The 20,754-nt window shown below is 43.3% G+C and overlaps 1 protein-coding gene across 1 annotated transcript in view; it reads left to right on the top strand.

Annotated features, from left to right (window-relative positions):
• The first annotated feature begins 234 nt into the window (after positions 1-234).
• The window catches only part of SPPL3 (signal peptide peptidase like 3), a 76,631-nt gene continuing 56,111 nt past the window's right edge, over positions 235-20,754 (top strand). Inside the window, exon 1 of the mRNA XM_080941261.1 lies at positions 235-666. Coding sequence (XP_080797387.1) covers positions 644-666 — 23 coding nt within the window. The 5' untranslated portion in view covers positions 235-643. The remainder of the gene's footprint in view (positions 667-20,754) is intronic.

The following is a 20,754-nucleotide window of genomic DNA, read 5'->3' as shown; positions in this document are numbered from 1 at the left end:
GACTATTGACAGAAGGTTGACAGCTGAATGGCAGTCAACCGCCGCGCACCGGGGCCGAAGGGGCCTAGCGCGCAGCGGCCGCTAACCGTAGCCTCCAGCCGAGACGAGCGCTCCGCGCATGGGCCGCGCGAGGGGGGCGGGGCGCCGTGGTCACGTGAGCGTGTTTTGGGCACGTGACGCGCGGCCGGGGCTCGCCCCCGCCCGCTCCCTCCTCCCTCGGCGGGTGTGCTCCGAGCGGCCTCGCCTCACCGCCTAGCGCCCCCCTCAGCCGTCGCCGCCGCCGTCGCCGCCGCCGCCGGCCATGTCCCCCGGCCGCCGCCGCCGCCGCCCGAGCGCGGCGCTCCCGCGGCCCGGCGCGCACTGAGCGCGGGCCCGAGCCACCGTTCGTCCGCCCGGGGCCCTTGTTCTCCGCGCCGCCGCCGCCGCCGCCATGTTGGGTTTGGAGCCGCAGCGGAGCCGCCGCCGCCGCCGCGGCTGACGAGGCCGAGCGCGGAGCCCGGCCCGCGCCGGGGCCCAGGGAGCGGGGCCCGTCGGAGTCCGTCGGAGCCCGAGTGCCCGTCCGCCGTGCGAGCGAGCCGCCGGGCCCCCGGCCGCGCCCTCTGCCGCCGGCCGAGCGAGCCGCGGAGCCCCGAGAGGCAGCACCATGGCGGAGCAGACCTATTCGTGGTGAGTGCGGGCTTGGGGGGGCCGGGCCGCAGGTGCTCGCGGGGCCCGGGTGCGGGCGGCGGGCGTCCTCCGAGCCCGGGGGAGGGGCGGTCATCCGAGCCGCACGGCGGAACCGACTGGCGCGGGTGCTGGCTGGCAAGGGGAGATCTGCAGAGGGTGGGCAGAGGCGGGCCGGGGCTAAGGTGTACCCCACTCTGGTGAGAACAGGTGGTAAGAGGCACAACTTGCAAGTAGTGAGGGAGGAGCGGCCGCCTCCACGGTGGGCAGAGGCCCTGCGCCGAGGGAGCCCTGCACGGCCGCGGGGGAGTCTGTTGGGATGACCACATTCTGGAAAGGAAGTCGTCGGTAGCAGTGGGGCATGGGCAGTCTTTGTAAGGGTTGGTACTCTGCTCTAGGGGTTCTAAGAGTGCTGGCCCGTGTTCTGGGGGGGGGGATGTGGGCGGTGTGCAGGTTGAGTCCTTGTCTGTGGGACTTTTAAGCAATTAAGAGACTGAGGCCCACGATTGTAGTTTACAGGGGTTGACCAATGCGTCCAAGTTTGGGGGAAAGAGGTGAGAAGGACAGAGGTGTGGTGTGTTTGCAGCGGAGGGAATTTGGTTATATTCTGGACGAGTGGGGATGGTGTGGTTGGGAGCAGTGGCTTGAGGGTGAGAAAACAGGAGAGGGGTGGTTGGTTGTAGGTACGGGGCAGGGAACCTGGTTGCTGCAGCCTAGATGTTGGAGATGGTTTAAAGTACTTGTGCTTTCTACAGAACTGTAGACTTCTCCGTAGTGTAGGGTTAAAGGTCCACTTCATTTTGTAATTGAAAAAGTGAGGTAGTTCTTCAGTCCTTGACCCTAAACCTTAAAGTACAAGAATTGTCTTTTCCACTGCCTGTACAGATTGTGTGGATACCTTTACAAAGCTCCGGGAAAACTGTCTAGTGTCATGAGCACAGTGGTGCTGTAACTACCATAGGGAGACAGTGAAAGAAATGGCTATCTATGAAATCGATAGTTATGCTAAGTCGGGAGCTCACCGTGTCCTGACAGAGGGTTAGTGATTGAACATAATTTAATAATGCAATCTTCAGCGATGTATACACAGTCTAAAAAAGATAACTGGGAAGTTGAGAAGAAATTACTAAAAGAAAAGTTGGGTTTTGGTGGCTACAGTTGTGGTTTAAAGGACAGACTATCTGATAGTTCTCAGCAGCAGTTAGGGGCATCTCAGTGGCAGGTGGTGTGGACCACAGGGATTCGGTTTCTTTCCTGCAGATGAATTAGGAAGTGAAGGGAATGAATGTAGGTACTGTCGTGGGTGCTAGCAACACCTAGAGCTTGTCCTGCTCCACGAGGACTCCTGGTGCATCCTCATGGCTGCCTTGCTGGCTTTGTTTTGTTGAACTGTACTGTAAAAACAAAATGGATTGGGTGAAACGTAACTGATCAGAAAGTGGGGAAAGTGCTACACATGGTGGCACACCCACACTTGCAATCCCAGGTTGGGGTACAGAGTGATGCTGTCTGTAACATGGAAGGTTAAAGTGTCTCACTGGGTAGGTAGGCCACATACAACTTCTGTGATACTCATGGGTCCTACTAGTTACGGGGAGACTACTTTGTGAAGGCTGCTCATTTACTTGATAGATTCTCTTGAAACACTCCCTTGGGTCTATACTTTATTTGATTTAAAGTCGAGGAAGCGCCTTGCTATCAGGACCCTCAGCCCCTCCTTTCCAGCTTGTTTTCAGGAGTGGAGTCCACAGTGTCCTGAGAAAGGATGGTGCACAGGGGAGAGGACTGGGAAGCTCAGCCCCTACCCTGGTCTTCTGGATTTTTCCAAGGTCAACCAGGGACAAAAACTAAACACATAGTATTTGACACATAGTCATTTCATAACGGGTCTCTAAGGTGGGGAAATTTTCCTTATTTCCAGAGGAGGACACAGGCAAACAAAATCATGTTTTTATTTGTGTTCTGCATTTAGGAAAAATGTACTATGGTCCTGTAGAGTTGTCTGAGAATGGATCCTAGAAGGAATGTGGTATTTAAAAATAGGCTTATGTTATAGCCTCTCACACGCCAGCTATATACAAAACAAGATTGCTAGGATTGGTAAATACTGTGATGAGCTCTCAAGTTTATTTTATTCTGTTGACTTCTGCATATTTAACTTTTTTGTAATAACGCTAGAAAATTGAACCCTACCTATAAGATCATAGGGTTCTGACTTCTTGCACGTTTATTTCCTAGAAAAATTTATCACTCTAGGGTGTTAGCTCAAGCTCCGTCTGACTGAAGTGTTTCCTGCCCATTCCTGAAGTCGATCTTTTTACTTTTAATACTTGTGGTCCTGTCTGCATCATCCCTTCCATTTCTTGTGTAAAAACTGAGCCTGCTCACTGTACTTTGAGGGAAAGGACCATGTGACGCTACCCTCTGTCCTCTTGAGTGGAACACAGTGTCTAGTGGAACACAGCTTCTGCCCAGGAAACCCTGTGTGGTGAAGGTGATGGAGGGGCTACTGCAGGGTCCCTGTCTCCTAGGTGTCCTGATGTACCATAGTATTTGTAGTATGGGTGTCATACTTTGTTTATTCTTCTGAGACAGGACCTGACTGTAGCATCCAAACTGACCTGGAACACAGGATTTCAGGTTGACCTTGTACTCACTGTTATCTACCTGCTTATCTTCTGGATGCTGGCACCACAAGCCAGCAACACTACTCCCTATAGAAGTTTGAATTTGTAAGGACACCAGGATCTTCTTTTTTCTATTTGCTTTGTTTGGCCTTTGTTGTTGTTGTTTGTTGTTTTGGGTTTCTTTTTCCTTTCTGCCTTCCCTTTATTTTTTTTGACACATGTTCCTCCAAGTTTAAAGCTAGCCTAAGGCTGGCTTTGAACTCACCTTTCTACTCCTTCCTCTTCAGTGCTAGATTTATGGGCACATTCCTCATGGGTTCACCTGGTGCTGGGGATCAGACCCGGTGTTTTACTCTCTCACGTAATGCAAGTAGTTCCCAACTGAGTACATCCCAGCCTCCCTAGGATCCTCATTTTGAATTAACTGCAAGGTTCTGTGTCCTTTTTACTCACACTGAGGAAGTAAAAGAATGCATGCAAACACACAACTTGAAGGTTGAAGGGAAACACTTGCCCAGTGTGTACTTATGAGTAGTTGTTTCAGTATGAGTGCTGTGAGAAGCCTGAACTTGGCACTTGAAATCAATGCAATCTTTGTGTAGGATTGCACTTGAACCTGCTAATGGTTGTGCTTGGCTTACTCTTTCTGTAGGGAGAAGGCCATCTTCCTGTAACATTCAAGTGAGTCTCATTACCCTAGACATAGTAATATATTTTGTATTTTTCTTGTGCTCATGTTTTGAGGATTGGAACATAAAAAAACGGGGGCTCAAAAAGGGTAGGGCTGGTGAGACTGCTCAAAGGTGAAACTGACTGCTTCCTATGCGTGCTGGCCCAAACTTCACAGTATGGAAGAAGAGAACCAACTCCACAGAGCTGTCCTGTGTCATACTCAGATACACATATCACACATGTGTTCATGTTTCACATACAAATAAAATGAAAAAAAAAATTAAAATACTGTAAGCAACTCATCCACAGATACAACCCATAAAAGGACACAGAGTCAAGACTATGTAACTGATATTAACAATCCCAGTAACCTAGGCAGAGGCAGATGATCTCTAAGTTGGTGGCCACTTTGGTCTACACAGCCAGGTCCAGGACAACCAAGGCCACATAGAGACCCTGACTGGAGAAAAGAGAAAAAGAAAAGTAAACTCGCTGAAAACATAGAGCTTAGGAGCTCAGTGCGAAGGCTTGACGAGCTTGTGTCTCTGTGACTCTGAGAGAGGAAAGGTTTTGCCAGGCTGTTGAGTTTCATCTAGACAGACAGACAGAATGCCTTACCCAAGGCTGTGTTGAGTTCTTGTCCTGCAGTGGTAGTTGGTAGATTACTGAGCAGATGAGTGAGGATTGTTTTTGCCTGTACTGCTGTCTAGATCTTCATTCCACTAGGGTGGTGCTCTGTGGTCATGGACATTATCATGTGCAGAAAATGAGAAGGGATACAGGTCTCAGAGCTAGTGGACATGAGTCCTGATTTAGGTTATCTTTATGTACATTGGATTTGTTCTAATGATTTTAGCAGCTGCCACTTTTCAGAATATACTTTAAAACATGGTTAGGGTTATGTACAGACTTTACAAGACTTTTTCAAATATGTTTGCCTATAGGATAAAGTGCTATGATGATGTGATTTGGGTAACATGAGATTTAAGCTAAAATTAGCCAATGTTAACTCCATAAATTTGTTTTTAAATCATGACTCAGTTTTATTATGAAGTTTTTAAAGGGAAAAGAAATTGGAGACATCTTTATGTGGTCATTCCCTTTACAGGTGACAGGTGCCACCACAGTGGGAGATGTCACATAGCTCTATATGATTGTAATATCAGTATCGTCGATAAATCACTAATTTAATTGTTCTTATCTGTTTCGTCAAACCATCTCCTGCAGAATGAAAGGATATTTGCTTTGTGGACCAGGCTGGTCTGGAGCTCATCACAGGTTTACCTACCTCTGCCTCCAGACTGTAGGTTAGAAGCTTGTATCACTACCTGGGACTGAAGAATACTTTGAGAGTAACTGATCAAGTGTTGCTTTAGTTGGGCAGTAGCATCTAGACACTTGTGTAACTTATTTCCCTTACAGTATACCTGAGTGCAGTTTGACCTTTAGAAAGCACTGTAGTTTATTTTTAAAATGTTCTTAAAGGGTTCACTTTGTTTGTTTTGTTGTTGTTTCTAGACAGGGTTTCTTTTTGTAGACTTAGCTGTCCCTGTTCTATGAACCATGCTGGCCTTGAACTCAGATTTATCTGCCTCTCCCAAGTGCTAGAAGTTTTCAAGGTGTGTGCCCCACTGCCTGGCTATGTTTTTAAAGTTTAATGTTTTTTTTTTTTTCTTGGAAGTTAAAATGTTAGTTTTATGTGATTCTATAAAATGAGAACCTATAACTTTGAGTTTCTGTATTACACTTTCTAATCTTAAGGAGTTAGACACAAAACCTGTTAGGTGTGTCCCAAGGGATTCCAAATAACCAGGTTCAATTTTACAGGAGAATATACAGGTTGGTCTTGCGACCTTTGGGAAGAACTGTCACCTTTCATATTTTAGCAGTCACTGTCACTAGGGCTCTATCTTAAATAAGGAAGTCTCACCGATGGAGCCCTACAAAAAGGTCTTGGCATTAGCATTAGTCTGCTGGAGACCTTTAGAAAAGTTTTTATTTTTGTTTGCTTTGCTTCTAGGACTTATTTTAACTTGCAGAAAAGTTGTAGATAAATTATTTTTGGAATTTGAATAGTTGACCTCCTCCCCCAATCTAGACTACCACAGTGGTTTTCACTTCGTGACTTAAACTGAGTGTAAGTGACCATGTAGGCATCTATTTCTTACTACATTGAAATTTGAGAACCCAATACCAAATTCTGTGTTTGCACTGGGAATTTCCTAGTTTGAGAGTGATGTTTTTTCACCTCTGATTTACTGTGACCTCACTATATCTCAGGCCTAGTGTTTAGTCAAGCACTGTATGGACCACTGAGCGACCCCCCCACCCTAACCCCAGTCAGTGTTTAAACTGCTTCTGCTGGTCCTCTGCAGGCTTCAGAGGTTCTGTGAGGTGCTGTGTTAAAAATGCTTCTGGAATTGCTCAGTGCTTTCTAAAGGGTGGTTGCCTGTTTTCTACTTACTAGATTCTGGTAGGTTCCAGACAAAGTTCTTTAGCATAGGAATGCTTTTTATTATTGACAGTTTAACCAACATTGAAACTTTTTGGTGTCTGCTTCATCAGGAATGCCAAATGAGACTGTATTAAAAAGTAGAATAACTTGCAATTTGTTATTGACTTACTGGTCTAGGTAGTCAGTCCATGACCTTTCACGGGTTTCATAGTTTACCACTGCAGTTCACACTGGAAAGAAAATGGTAGGGTTACATTTTTTTCATGCAATAATTATTGGGTCCTTTGGGGGGGCAAGTGGGTTTATCATGGATTTCTCTATAATGCACAGGAAAGTTTTCCACTCTTCTTCTAAGGCCAGGGGAAAGAAAGGTTTTACCAGTTTGTTATCTGTTTCCTTACCCACAGTGAGTCTGACAGGCACACCCACTTCCCTCCATCCTGCAGTGGCCAACTTCACTCTTGACCTAAATAGGACATGAAGGGGGATCATGTCCATTGTTTCTTCAGCCTGGCAGTACTGACTCTCTGAGAGTTGTGTCTGACCTTGTTTTGTCTTAATTTGTCCTCAATATTGTCTAATTTTACCTTCAAAATTGTTTAATTTTGCTTTTGTTTAAAAGAAAATATTTTGCTGGCATTCACAGCTCTTTGTGGATGTATATATCTACACGTTTAAATCCATTTCTCAGAAATGCTTATAAACATCTTAGAAGTAAGAATTTATTGTAAAGAGTGAATTTTCTATCTTTGCAAACATTTTTAAAAATGTTTTTGTTACCAAAAGCTCAGCTAACCAATTACCTGGGCTAGGGAGAGGTGAAGTCATTAGCTAGTGAGGGCAAGAAATAGAAGATCAGACACTGAGAGCACTTGAGAAATTCACAACGAGCAAAGAAACGAGGGAGAGGAGTCAGAGACAGTGGGCTCTAGGAAAGTGAGAGTGGAAGGCGAAACAGGAGCTTCAGGGGTGGGACTCACCACCTCAGAGGCAGAAGGGTGAAAAAACAATCAAACCCAAAAACCAGGCCTCTGACTTTGCCAGGGAAGTCATTAGTGCAGTAGAGCTCAGAGCTGAGGGGTGGAGTCCTGAGGGCTCTTGAGACCACTGAGGAAAGAGGGTGTTGGATGGCCAGTTGGGTCAGAGTGTTTGGTTTCACTTTAGACAGACTGTTTGAAGGCTGAAGGAGAAATTGATCTTGGGAAGAGAAAGGCTTTGTTTTTGTTTTCCTGTCGTGTAAGCTTAGAATTTATTTTTCTGCAAATTATTAAAGCTATTATTCAATAGTTGTGCTGCAAAATTAATGGGGAATGTTTAGTGTGTATGTCTAACCTTGTCACTTGGTCTTGGTTATGCTGCTGCTAACTTTAGTTGTATTAGGTAGTAGTTTTTTTTTTTTTTTTTTTTCAATTGATTGAGTATAAAATTCAACCTTTTTATATCTGACTTTTGGGCAAATAAGACATTATAATTCCATTTTCTTTGAAGTATGTGTTGTCTAGTTACAGGTGGCCCCATCCCATCTCTAGATATGTAGGTAGATATAGACCCATGCTTTCAGGATCCATCCGAAATGTCATCATGTTCTAGAGTCTCACTTCATTTTACTTACTGGCAAATGTGCATGGCCTGTGTGGCAGGTGGACTGTGGGTCTTGTGTGGAGGTCAGAAACAACTTAGCTGGTTCTTACTGTTCATCTCTGCATTTACATGGGGCAGAGGTCAGCCAGTATTACTTGATGAGCCACCTTGCTCACCCAAATGTTGTGTTGCTGCAAGGCCTTTTGGTGAAACCTGTAGCTCTTTGTTGTGACATTGAATGTGTGTAATGTGGTTGTTTCCCACCTCGTGACAGTAAAACTTTACAACAGAGTGTAGGGTCAGGACCTGCACATAGTAGGTGCTCAGAATTTTATTCTAATTTTAAACTTTTATTTACTTTGGTTCCCGCCCCCCCCCCCCTTTTTTTTTCCTGAGGCAGGGTTTCTCTGTAGGTAGGCTTGGTTCCTCAGGAATTCACTCTGTAAACCAGGCTGGCCTTGAACTCAGCCCTCTGCCATTGGTTGTGCATGCAGGGAGGGATTGAAGGCGTGTCACCCTGGCAAGGCTGGTACTCTGGTTTTTAAAGAGTATTTTAAAGATATAACTTCCTAGACCTTGAATTTTAGAGTAGAATATGCTTTTCCAAATCTGATGATAGAACACCTAGAAATGAGTGGACAGTTACAGGACCCTGCTGTTTGATGCAAATGCAGAAGAGTTACTCCTTTTTATCACAGGTGCCTTCTTCCTGCTGTCCTGGCAGCACAAAGGACCACAGTGCTTTACTCTGCTTTTTCAACTGGACCTGCATTGTCTGTCTGTCTCCCCCACCTCCCAATCGTTTGGGTTCCTCTTGAGTTTCTGATCCTTACACCTCCAAACCCAGTGTCCTATGAGCTAGGCAAACACCAACTAAGGTACATCCCCAGCCCATATACTTCTAAAATTCTTTATTTTTATTTTATGTGAATGAGTGTTTTGCCTGTATGCATGTAAATGTACTACATGAATTTCTGGTGCCCGTGGAGACCAGAGGAGTCGCTGGATACCCTGTATCAAAGAGCAGCAAGTCTTCTCTTTTTTAAACTCTTCTTTAGCTTTGGCTGCTCTGGAACTCCTTATGTAAACCACATAGAGAGCCAAGACATCCAGAGGTATATAGTGGAGCCTTGTCACAAAAATAAAGTTGTTTCCTGTATTTATTTTGTGGTGTGTGTCTGAGTGTGTGTGTGTGTGTGTGTGTGTGTGTGTGTGTGTGTGTGTGTGTGCACAGAAACATGCCACAGTACATGTGTGGAGGTTGAAGGATAACTGTAGAGCAGGTTTTCTTTCCATCATGGGAGTTCCAAGGACTGAATTCAGGTCACTTACCTACTGAGCCACCTTAGAGAGTCTGAAGTTTTTTCTTTTAACTCACTCTTCTTTCATGTTTAATCATCATTATTCAAAAGGGCAACTTAAAGCAATACCTTGGTATGTGTACTTAAACCTTACTGTACTTCACAGTGCTTCAGGTTCAGGTCAGAATTATGGCCTGTTGGCTTCTCTGTGTCTCGTATGCAGTCACTTTACTTTAAGGTTTGTCTTCCTCTCACTGTCCTTTTCTTTCCTGTACTTGCCTCTTGCAAGAACTGTCTTGTTTTTTTGTTTGTTTGTTTGTTTTTTGTTTTTTTTTGTTTGTTGTTGTTGTTGTGTGTGTCCTAGTAATGTTCTTTTGGTTTTGAGATAGGATTTCAGGCTAGCTTAGAACTTGCTCTTTTGCCCAGGCTGGTCTTGGACTGTTTAATCTTACTACTAGTCTCTTCCTCCCTCCAACCCCCACATGGGATCCTCCTGTCTCAGCCTTCTTTGTGCTGGGATTACAGGTCTGTACCACACACACCTTGCATTCTCTTTCTGAGGACACAGAATTAAATTCTAAATTGTTGAGAAAGAATGAGTTTATAGGCTTCACTTCTTTGACTCAGACTGGGCATGTAGCTATTGGAGGTGAGAAGGAAGGGGACAGGATGTCACTTTCTCCTCCCTAAAGTCTACTGTAGGGTGTCTATAAAGAAAGAATAATGTGTTTTTCCCCAAAGGTAAATTGCATGTGACTACAATTTACCTGTCCGAGTGACAAAAGCTAAGCTGCAGCATATCGAGCATGTGACATGTGAAGACTTCGCTGCAGCAGGACATAAGACATTGACTGAGATCCTGGGCAGTCATGGTTGTTTGTTTTAGCTGTACCACAATGACAAACAGGAAATGAAAGGTTGTCTCTGTAGGGTTATATTACTTAAATATTGAACAGAACAGAACAGAACAAAGTGTTATCTTAAGTGGTGGTAAGCAAATGAATGACTAGTAGCCAATTTGTATTTTATGGGTCATTTATCAGTTATTTTGAGACCTGGTCTCTGGTTTGGGTGCTTTGTTTTTTTAGGGGAGTTGGGGTGTTGCTTTTGTAGACAGTGTCTTATTGTAGTCTAAGCTGGCCTTGAATGTGCTATGTAGTTTAGGTGACCTTGGGCTCATAATTCTTTTTGTACTTCCTGAGTGTTAGGATGGTGAACACTATGTGATTAGGCTTTGCTTTTGGTGTTTTATAGGCTAACTATTTTTGGTGGGTGGGTTGGTTATTTTGAGACAGGATCTTACTTAGCATATCCCAGGGTAGCCTTGAACTCGTGGAGATTTTCTGTCTCATCCTCAAGTGTTGGGATTAAAGGTGTGAGCCTTCATGCTCAGCTTTTAGATTTTATAGAATATTCTTTGGTATTTTGTATATTTATCTTTCCAACTTCCCAAGTTCTGTAAAGTATTTTAATGTTTTATTTGGAAATTTGTTATACTTGTTATTTGTCTCAGATAGTCTTCATGATGAAATACAGTCTTTCTCTGCAGCTATCAAAGGTTTTTTAGGTTAGTTTCCTAAACAACTGTCTGTATTCGTTACATTAATTACCTAGTGCTCTATACTTTATGTTTCTGTTTTAATGGAAATGGTTCCTCATTCTTTTTTGTAGTGGCTTATGAATGACTCAATTCTTATAGCCCAGGCTGGCCTTGTACTCAAGACTTTTTTTGCCTACCCATTGCTGAGATTATAGGCTTGTGCCAACATTCACAGCCATTCATTTATTGTTTATCTGTGTCTTTATATTTAAATATTTCTTGATGTCTGAGGCTTGTTTGTCTGTTGTGGCAATCTTTATAACTCCCTCCTCCAGTTTGGTCTTAACCAGTACCAAGCATTTTCTGTCACTGAAACAGCCTTTATTATCTTTTAACTGAAGAAGTTAGCTCATGTTTTATATAATTATGTAATATTCTTAGATTTGATTTTTTTTCTTGAAAATATTGTCTTATTTTCCTTTCTTTTTCTATATTTTCCTTTCTTTTTCCCTTAGCACGAGTTGAGTACCTTTCTTTTTAGACCTATGTTTAACTGTGTGTGCATGCTCACACCTGTATGTGCATGTGTGCAGGAGAGTGCTGGGAACCTAACTTGGATCCCTTGGAAGAGTAACACTTAGCTTTAACTTCTGAGTGTATCTAGCCTGGAGTTAGTTTTTATGACTTCTTGTTTGTTGCATTCTCTCTCTCTCTCTCTCTCTCTCTCTCTCTCTCTCTCTCTCTCTCTCTCTCTCTCTCTCTCGCTCTCTCGCTCTCGCTCTCGCTCTCTCGATCTGTTTCCGTTTTCAAGATTGGTTTCCCTGGTTGTCTTGGAACTCTGTAGACCAGGCTTGAACTCAGATCTGCCTGCCTCTGCCACTTAATGGTGAGCCACCACATGCCCCCCCTGTGGTTTTTTCTCTCTATCTTGGTGATTAGTACAGGCTGTACAGTGTTTTGTCTGTGGTGCTGGAGTTACACCACCTCCACCTGTAATTTAGACTGTAATTGACCTAATGAATTGGTGTATTTCACTTTTTTTTTTTAATCTTGCTTTCAAAAAATGATTCAAGAGTCACCAGTAAGCCAAAAGCTTATCAGTAACTCAGTCCTGAAATAGCTTGGTCTATATGTTGAGCATCATCTGGTTCACAGCAAAAAAGTCTGCCTGTGGCCCCTGCTGAGGGAGCTCAAAGACAAGCACTGACACTAGCTGAAGGCAGTTATGGAAGGTCTTTTATACTTAAGATGCTGTCATTTTGCAGGCCTAGGGTCCTCCTGCCATAGCTCTTCATTTAACCTTGAAAATTTGCATAGCATGCTCTTTTTTAAATTTATTTTTAATTTTTAAAGTGCTTGTGTATGTGTATATATAGGAATGTAGCCTGTATATGTGGAGACTAGAAGAGGGTCTATATCCCTGGAACTGGAGTAACACAGGGTTATGAGCTGCCCAACATGGTTGGTAGAAACACAACTCAGGTCCTCTAATGAGCATCATGTGTTCTCAATCACTGAGCCATCTCTCTAGTGCCCCCTCCTCCCATTACTTTTTCTTCCATTCAATTCATCATTTCCTGCGCCTTTCATGCCTGGACAGTGGGAATTTTGTGTTTTACTAGGTGCTGACTTTTGCTGTCAGACGGCATTATGCTGTGCTTACCTTTTGAATTAGTATGCTACTTTGTTAAGGCTTGTATGTTCACAGAAATCACTGTGCATGGGCTGATTGCTGATCCTCACAGACAACATTCTCACAGAGATGTGGGTTCTTTATTCTGATCACAGACTGTTTCTGGCCCTTTGTGAGTTCTGATATCAGGTACTTGCAGATTAACTTGAGACTTAGGGGATCCTGCAGGCTGCAGGCTTTCTCCTTCTTCAGCCTCCTCTCCACAGATCTGGATGCTTCCTTTCCCCACTCTTCTCAGTTCACCAAGAGTTTTGGATTCAGTGCCCTTTAATTCTTTCTGCTTTATTTTTGTATTTATATTTGCTTTAAAAAATCAGTATATAAATAGTATATTTTTGTTAATATAACAAAATAGTTTTTTATGATCTAGTCTGTAAAGCCTGACACATTTTTTAAATTTTTCTTACTTTTCTTTTTCTTTCTCTTTTTTAGTATGGAATAGAGCTTATTTCAGGGTATGGGGAGGGGAGTTGAGGGAATAGCAACAGTAGAGAAAGGCAGAGGCGGGAGGGGAGAGGCCTGCCACCATGAACACTTGGGAGAGAGAGTGGGGAGAGGAATGGGGAGATAAAGGACAGAGAGGGTAAGAGAGTAAGAGAGCTTATTTTTTAAAAATATTTTCCTGTTTATTTCATGTATGTGAGTACACTGTAGCTATTTTCAGACACACCAGAAGAGAGCATCAGACCCCATTACAGATGGTTGTGAGCCACCATGTGGTTGCTGCGGATTGAACTCAGGATCTCTGGAAGAGCAGGCAGTGCTCTCAATCACTGAGCCATCTCTCCATTTAAGTTATTTAAAAACTTAAATAATTTTGCTTATATTCTGAAATAGTACGATAGTTTCAGTGTTTTGTTTTGTCATTGTCTTGTGACAGATTTTCATTTTACACAACATCCTGGTGATAAGTGACTTGCTGCTCCAGTAAACACAATTTCCAGATACTGTTTTTTTCCCTAACTGCATGTTTGAAGTTTTTAATTATGTGTATATTTCACTTCCCGGTTGTATTTGAGTTTGGATTACACATACTCAAAGTATGTGTGCATTTACATATTGTTTCTGTAGTCACAGCCTCTTCTGTATTGTCTAGAGAACAGTACTGTGTAGTACCAGACGTGCTTGCTTCAGTGAATGTGCAGCAGGTGCCAAGGCTTGTGCGAGCTGACCTAGTGACATGTATCCACCTGCAGTGATGATCCTTTGGAGGAAATTACTGAACTGGGCAAATATTTGGTTGTCATCCTTAGCAGGGTTGGTTCAGGCATTTGGTGGGCAGGGGTAGGATTGTCAGCCATTGCAGTATGGAGCCCAGCATCCTACAGTGGGTGACTGCGATTGTCTCAATGGTGGTTCACTCTCCTTTAGTTACCAAAGTTGGAAATGTTATTGCATACAAATTCAAAGCATTTAACATGATGCTTTGTCCCTAAATGTACATGCTTATATGTTGAAGCACACTGTACATTTATTTAGAGTTTGGCCAACTGTTTAGTATTTGGAGAAGCTTGTCACATGCATAAGGAGTGTCATATGTATAAGTGTCATATGCACAAGAATTCCTCTGGGTATTGTAGTCACAGGTTAGCTACAGTTAGGGCATTATAATTGGTTTTGTTTAGTTTTCTGTTCTGAGATGGCTTCCGCTTGTAGTCCAGGCTAATTTTGAATTGAGTTTATGGCAGTCTTCCTACAGCCACCCACATAACCTGAAGACAATTATATGAGACTTTAAATAATGTTTTTTTCATAAAACAAAAGTTTGTGTTCATTGAACCATTAAAAAGCAGCAGGCTCTGCTCTGTGGGCATTTACCAGTCCTTCTCCCCTGAATCTGAATTTATTGGCTACTAATAAGAAATTTTTTACATTTATTTGCACATGAGCACATTAAAATCATGACAGTTGACTGTCAAAATCATGACACATGACTGCAGTCAATAAGTGACATGTTTAAGGATGTTTGCTAAGAACAGTGTGGCGGTCATCCCGGCTCTGTCAGTTGCCACATAGCAGCACAGTCACCACTGCAGGGCTGGGGGAGCTCCCTGTGAGCCTCAGCTTTCCTGTTGGTTTTACTTTAGGTGAGAACAAATACCAGAGGCAAAGTGACGACCATGAAGTGTGTTCTGTAAGGTTTAAGAAGACTTTGCGCTAGTTTCAATGCATAATTGACAGCATTTACCTCAGAAGACTGGTTTTATGAGTTCTGACGGCTTGTGCCATGTTCTCTTCTGAGTGCATGTGCTCAATAAGCACATTACACATCTCAACACTTTTACATTATTAAAAATAACCATCGTCAACCAGGTGAGGTCTACACTTTTAGTTCCAGCACTTGGGAGGTAAGCAGCAAATGGGTTTCTGTGAGTTAAGGCTGACCTGATATATAGTGAGATCTAAGACGGTCAGGGCTACATAGAGACACCCTGTCTCAGCAAATAAAGAAGCAAATTTATGTCACTACTGAAGCTCCTCTGCAGTTTTCTGTGGCATTAAAAATGCTTAGTTAGGTTTTTTTTTTTTTTTTTTTTTTTTTTTTTTTTTTTTTTTTGTTACTTTGCCAAGTTGTTGTACAGGGTAGGATTTTATTGTCATTCTTCTGAGAAAGGAATAAACAAAACAAAACAAAAAACCCACAATTCTAGAATCTTAGTGTTACACTATCAATAATTTGCTTCATGCAGGTGTTGACCACATAGTAGCACATTTATGGTCTGAGCTCAGGTGGGAATGGGTGCTGAGGTGGGTAAAGGTAGAAAGGTCAGCTTTAAAGCCTCCCCTTTCCCCCTTTTAGACAAGGTCTCCTATACTATATCCCAAGCTGGCCTTAAGTTCTGTATCTTGTTGAATATGACCTTGAACTTTGGATTCTCCAGACTCCGGCTAGGATTGAGCTACTATTCTCTATTTTCGTGGTGCTGGGTCTAACCGAGACTTGATGTTAACCAAGCACTCTGCCCGCTAAGCCACATTCCCAGCCAGCCAAAGGCTATCTCTTTTCATTGGACTTATCTTTTCCTGCCTTGTAAGTCTTCTTCCAGGAAAGCAGATGACAGGAACAGTTATGGATTCCCATGTTCTCCAGTGCAAATAGTACTCAAGTATCTGCAATAGATTTGCAGTATACCCAGGTTTAAGGAAATGATATAAAGTCGATTAAATACTTATTCCATTCAGTCCCAGACCTTAGCCATTCTGATACCACTTATGAGGACATCCACATGACAAAGCAGCCTGCTACCAAGACTTATATTTACCGTGACAAGTCACAAGTTTTCTGTTCTATAAAAATGTTGGATGCTGGCTAAATTTTATTCTTCATCAGATTTTAGGTAGTCCTCTCGCATAGCCTTCTAGTCCTTCCCCCACAACCCCACTCTGCTCTTTGATCTAAGGTTTGGCCAACTTTGTTTCATTTGACTAGAACTGAGAGTTGTTAAGGAGAATGAGGAAAGGTCACTGAGTGGCTGTAAGCCTCCATCCAAGTCAGCACTGCCAGTCTCTGTTTTAGTTACTAAGAATGCAGCTCCTGCAAGGGCCACTTTGTCCTTCCTTTTGGCAAAGCCACCTCCTCACTTAGGTCCAGCCTCAGGTGCTGTGCCCGTCCCCGTCCCTCCTCTTTAGTCACTCTCCAAGACACACTGCAGTATCTTTCATGTGTTAACTTGCTTCCTCAGTGCATTTGCTCCTGGCTGCTGTGTTCAACATTAAATCTTAAAGTTACCAGGTCTTGTGTCCTTCCTCTACAGATCAGAAAATTGATTTTCATGAGGATATTTTTATAGGCCTTTACTTTTTAAATAAGTGAGGGCTTGTTTGTTTCTGTTGTAGTGCTGGTGATCAAACCCAGGGCCTGTTTCCTGCTGAATAAGCATTTTCCCCCAAAGACTTGTAGGGAGTATTGTTCTAGTCACTGCCCTGCTTCTAAGGAGACGCCGTGAGCATGTGCTTGTGGGCCTGCTTATATCTCCGAAGGTTCATGGCAGGGAGCATGGTGGCAGGCATGGTGCTGTAGCAGTAAGTGAAAGCCCATATCTGAGCCACAAGTTTCAGGAACTGAGACTGGAACTAGTGTGGTCTTTTGAAACCTCAAAGCCCACCCCCAGTGACAGCTCTTCCAACAAGACCATACTTCCTAATCCTAAAGAGTTTAGTAGCTAGGAACCAGACATTCAAATATATGAGCCTGTGGGGGCCATTTTTACTCAAACCACCACAGAAACCAAAAAACATAGTCATTTTTATTCCCTTTTCGCTCATTTTACAGACTCTTGGGTTAGCTATCTAGTGATAATATTGAGAACTTCCCCAGAAACAACAAATATGCATCAAGAGTCCTCTTCTTCCTGCACGGGAAGAAGAGGACTCTTAATTTAGTGGAAAGTGCTGTGTGATGTTCAGAAGCTTGAAGTATGTGTGGCCCCTCTTACAATCCAACCCTCATGGAGCTTCTAGATAACAGTAAACTACCTGCTTGGGGCTTGAAGAACCTTAAACTACACACATTTTGAGAAGATGGCAACTGAATGTGAGATAAGTGACATTGTGCAGGAATGGTGGGAACTAGTAAGTGAAAATCCTGAGAGAGAACCAGGTTAATGCAACCATTTAGAACTGCTGCCCTGGGGCTGGAGAATAAAAGCACTGACTGCTCTTTCAGAGGTCCTGAGTTCAAATTCCAGCAACCACATGGTGGCTCACAGCCATCTGTAATGGGATCTGATGTCCTCTTCTGCTATATCTGAAGACAGCTATAGTATACTTATATATAATAAATAAATACATCTTTAAAAAAAAAAAAAAAACCCTGCTGCCCCATACATAATACTGCTACTGTTTCTGACTTTTAAGAAAAGACCAGGCTATTTTCTTAGGCAAATCCTCAATTTCAAATTAATTCATTTATTAATACAGTTTGCAGAATAAATATAGCTTGGGCACCCTGCCTGCAACCTCTTACTTAGTTTGACCTCAAGTCCAAGGCTTTGTCCAGGGCATCAGACAGGTTGGCTTACTCGGGTGCCAGGGCAGTCATACTTATCTGGAGCAAGTGGATTTTATTACTGAGCACACAGTGTCTACTGAATGAGTCCCGAATGAATGGACTGCTGTGGCACCAACAAGCACATGGAGCTGGATAACGACCATTTGTAGAGTTTTGATTGGCATTTATGAAGATTCTCTTTCTCTGTGGACAGCAGGGGGGTTTCTACAGGAAAAAAAAGGAGAGAGTGGGGGCTCAAATGTCTTCTGTTCTGGGTTAATTAGAGCCTCCTGTCAGAGAGGCAGACCAAACATAGACAGTTCCTGGGTCCTCTGGAACTGCTGCTGGGGCCACAGTAAAGCCCCCTGAGAGCCCACCACGCAGAACCCTGCAGAAGGTACTGTAAGGTGACTCAGCAGTTACAATTACTGGGTCACACATTAAGTGACCCACAACCACTTGTAGCTCCAGCTCCATTGGAGTTCAGAAAGATGACCCCACCTTCCTAGACAACAGGACTGATCTTTGTGGGGAGTAAGGACTCTGAAGACTCAGCACTCATGGCTCTTGGTAAGGGCCTTCTAAATATGTCTAGTTAGATGACTGGAAGAAATGTTGGGGATTCTCTTCATCTCCCCCCTTTAAATTTTTTGAGATTTTTATTTTGTGTATATGGGTGTTTTGCCTGCATGCATGTCTATGCACCACATGTGTGTAGTGGCTGTGGAAGCCAGAAGAGGGTGTCAGGTTCCCTGGGGCAGGATTTACAGACAACTATTATAGGCATGTTTTATTGTGCACTACATAAAGTTTACCATTGTATCTTTCAAATGCTGACTTCTTCTATGTAGTTTCAGTCCTGGCATGGTAATGCTTATGCTAGGGCTCTCCTGTTGAGGTCTCCTGCATATGACCTGCCCCTAAGTTAATTCTCATTAGTAAATAAAGATGCCAGCAGCCAATAGCTGGGCAGAAGACACATAGGTGGGTGGGGTTTAGGTTTCATGGGCTGGGGGAAGAAGAGGACTAGGAAGAAGAAGAATGTGTTTAAGAAGCAGCAGCCTTGGTTCTTAAGACTCAAGAGAGCTTGGGCCTGAGGGCTGCCCAATTGGAGCCAAGAGCAGCCCAAATGAAACATAGTAATAACTCGGAGCTATTGATAGGAAAGTAGATTCTAACAACATGGAAAGTAGGTATCTGCTCAGCTCTTGTGTTGTTTTAAGATTTATTATAAAAATAAGGGTTGAGTGTTTTTTATCCAAGAACTCAAAGAATAAGGTGGGGGTTGAAACCCAGGGCCAGGATTTAAATACTTTAATAACAATCACCTGTCTCAAGTATATATAAATAATGCTTACCGTTTTATTCTGATTTGTCAATAAAAGCCGGAAAAGCCAATAACTAGGCCATAGAGAGTGTAGGGCAGAACTTCTGCCAGCCATGGGAGAGGGGAAGAGAGGGTTTACCACAGGAAAGGGTCCAGGAAGACATCATGGGAGAACACATCTGAAACTCAGATCATTAAAAAAAAAATGCAAGTATCTCAGGAATTGGGCTGGGAGTTAGGTAGCCAGATGAGATTAGAGGATTAAAATAGATTTGTAATGTCTAGTTATTGTGCTTTTAAATTGCAAATAAATCTTAGTCTTTCTGTGTTGTTATTGGGTAGCTGGCTAGGATAAAGAAAAACAGCCGCTGTTTTAATTTACAGCATACATTTTTATTAATATTTATTGTTACAAATTATTAGCTGCCATGTGAGTTCTGGTTTCTGGACCTAGGTCCTCTGGAAGAGCAGTCAGTGCTTCTGACTGCTGAGCCATCTCTCCAGCCCCCAGTGTTGAGTAATTCTGACCAATGAAGCATTGCTTCCTCAGCAACAAATGCTCAAAAATGGGCCCCGAATCAGCCCTTAGCTGTGCTGATCTTCCTAGGACTGAAAATCCCTTCCACTTCAGCTTTCAGACTTTACCAGGACTCCTAGAAACCCCTTTAGAGTTGTTCTTTACTAGTAGGTAAAAGAATTCCTTGTAGAGCAATTTCTGCCCACAATCTGGCTAAAAAGAACAGTGGCCTGCCCTCCCCACCGGCCCATGATTACTCTTCCTTTGAGCTCTGTATTGAGCCATAAGTTTTGTATTTATACTAGCAGCTTCAGTCCTTCCTAATCTAAGTTTAAGTGATCTTGTGATTCCAGAGTTGACTTAAGATTCAAGGCCCCTGCCAAGGAGAAATTGTAAAGTCTAGATCTTGAACCCCTGTCTTCTATCTAGCTATTGCGCTTTTAAATTGCAAATGAATCTTAGTCTCTCTGTGTTGTTATTGGGTAGCTGGCTGGGATAAAGGGGGCGGGGGCTGAACTTTGGAGCCAAGGATGGTGCCACAATAGGGACAAAGTGAAACCAGACAGGGCCAGACAACTCAAGGCCCCTGTGGCCAGTAGAAACCACACTTTTCCTGAATAATTGACACCCTGCTGTGTTAGACACTATGCTAGATGTGTATGTTAGACGTGAGAGAACAGGATTCTCAGTTCCCAGTCAGTGAGCACAGCAGTTAAGAGCAGATGTAAAAGGCTTGGTGCCAACTGGGCGGTGGTGGCTCATGTCTGATCCCAGCACTCAGGAGGCAGAGTCAGGTGAACCTCTGAGCTCAAGGCCAGCCTGGACTACAGAGTGAGTTCCAGGACAACCAGAGCTGTTACACAGAGAAACCCTGTCTTTAAAAAGAGACAAAACAAAAAAGCTAGGTGGAGGCAGGAGGCTCATGAAAATAGCCTTGGATATGCATTCCAGTTATGCCCAGCAAGTTTAATTGTGGCAGACTCTGACTTTGAGCTCAGCTTTCTTATTTACAATGGAGATTATAATAGTCTTTTTTTTTTTTTTTAAGGAACAGTTTAGAGATAAAGTGAAGTGCTATATTCGCAGTATATAATATGGCATTAGACACTTGATCAAAGATGCTAGCAACCAATTACCCTTTTCCTGAAACCAGAACTCTCCCAGCCTTGGTATTTTTAATATCTGGACTAGAAAGGTTTTTTTTGTTATAGTGAGCTGACCTGTGCCACAAAAGGTATTGTCAGAGGGTACAATACATAAAATGAGCATTCCCATGCGCCGAGCAGAGAATGTTAGTTTATATGTGGAAAGAGGCCGAAGGACATAAAATTACAGGGAACAAAACAAGTTGATTCTTTGGATTGTGGGTAACAGGGGGACAGCAGTAG

The sequence above is a fragment of the Micromys minutus genome (assembly GCF_963924665.1).
Source record: "Micromys minutus genome assembly, chromosome: 29".
Lineage (NCBI taxonomy): Eukaryota > Metazoa > Chordata > Mammalia > Rodentia > Muridae > Micromys > Micromys minutus.
Note: the sequence above shows the minus strand (reverse complement) of the source record. Positions and strands in the feature narration are given on the sequence as shown.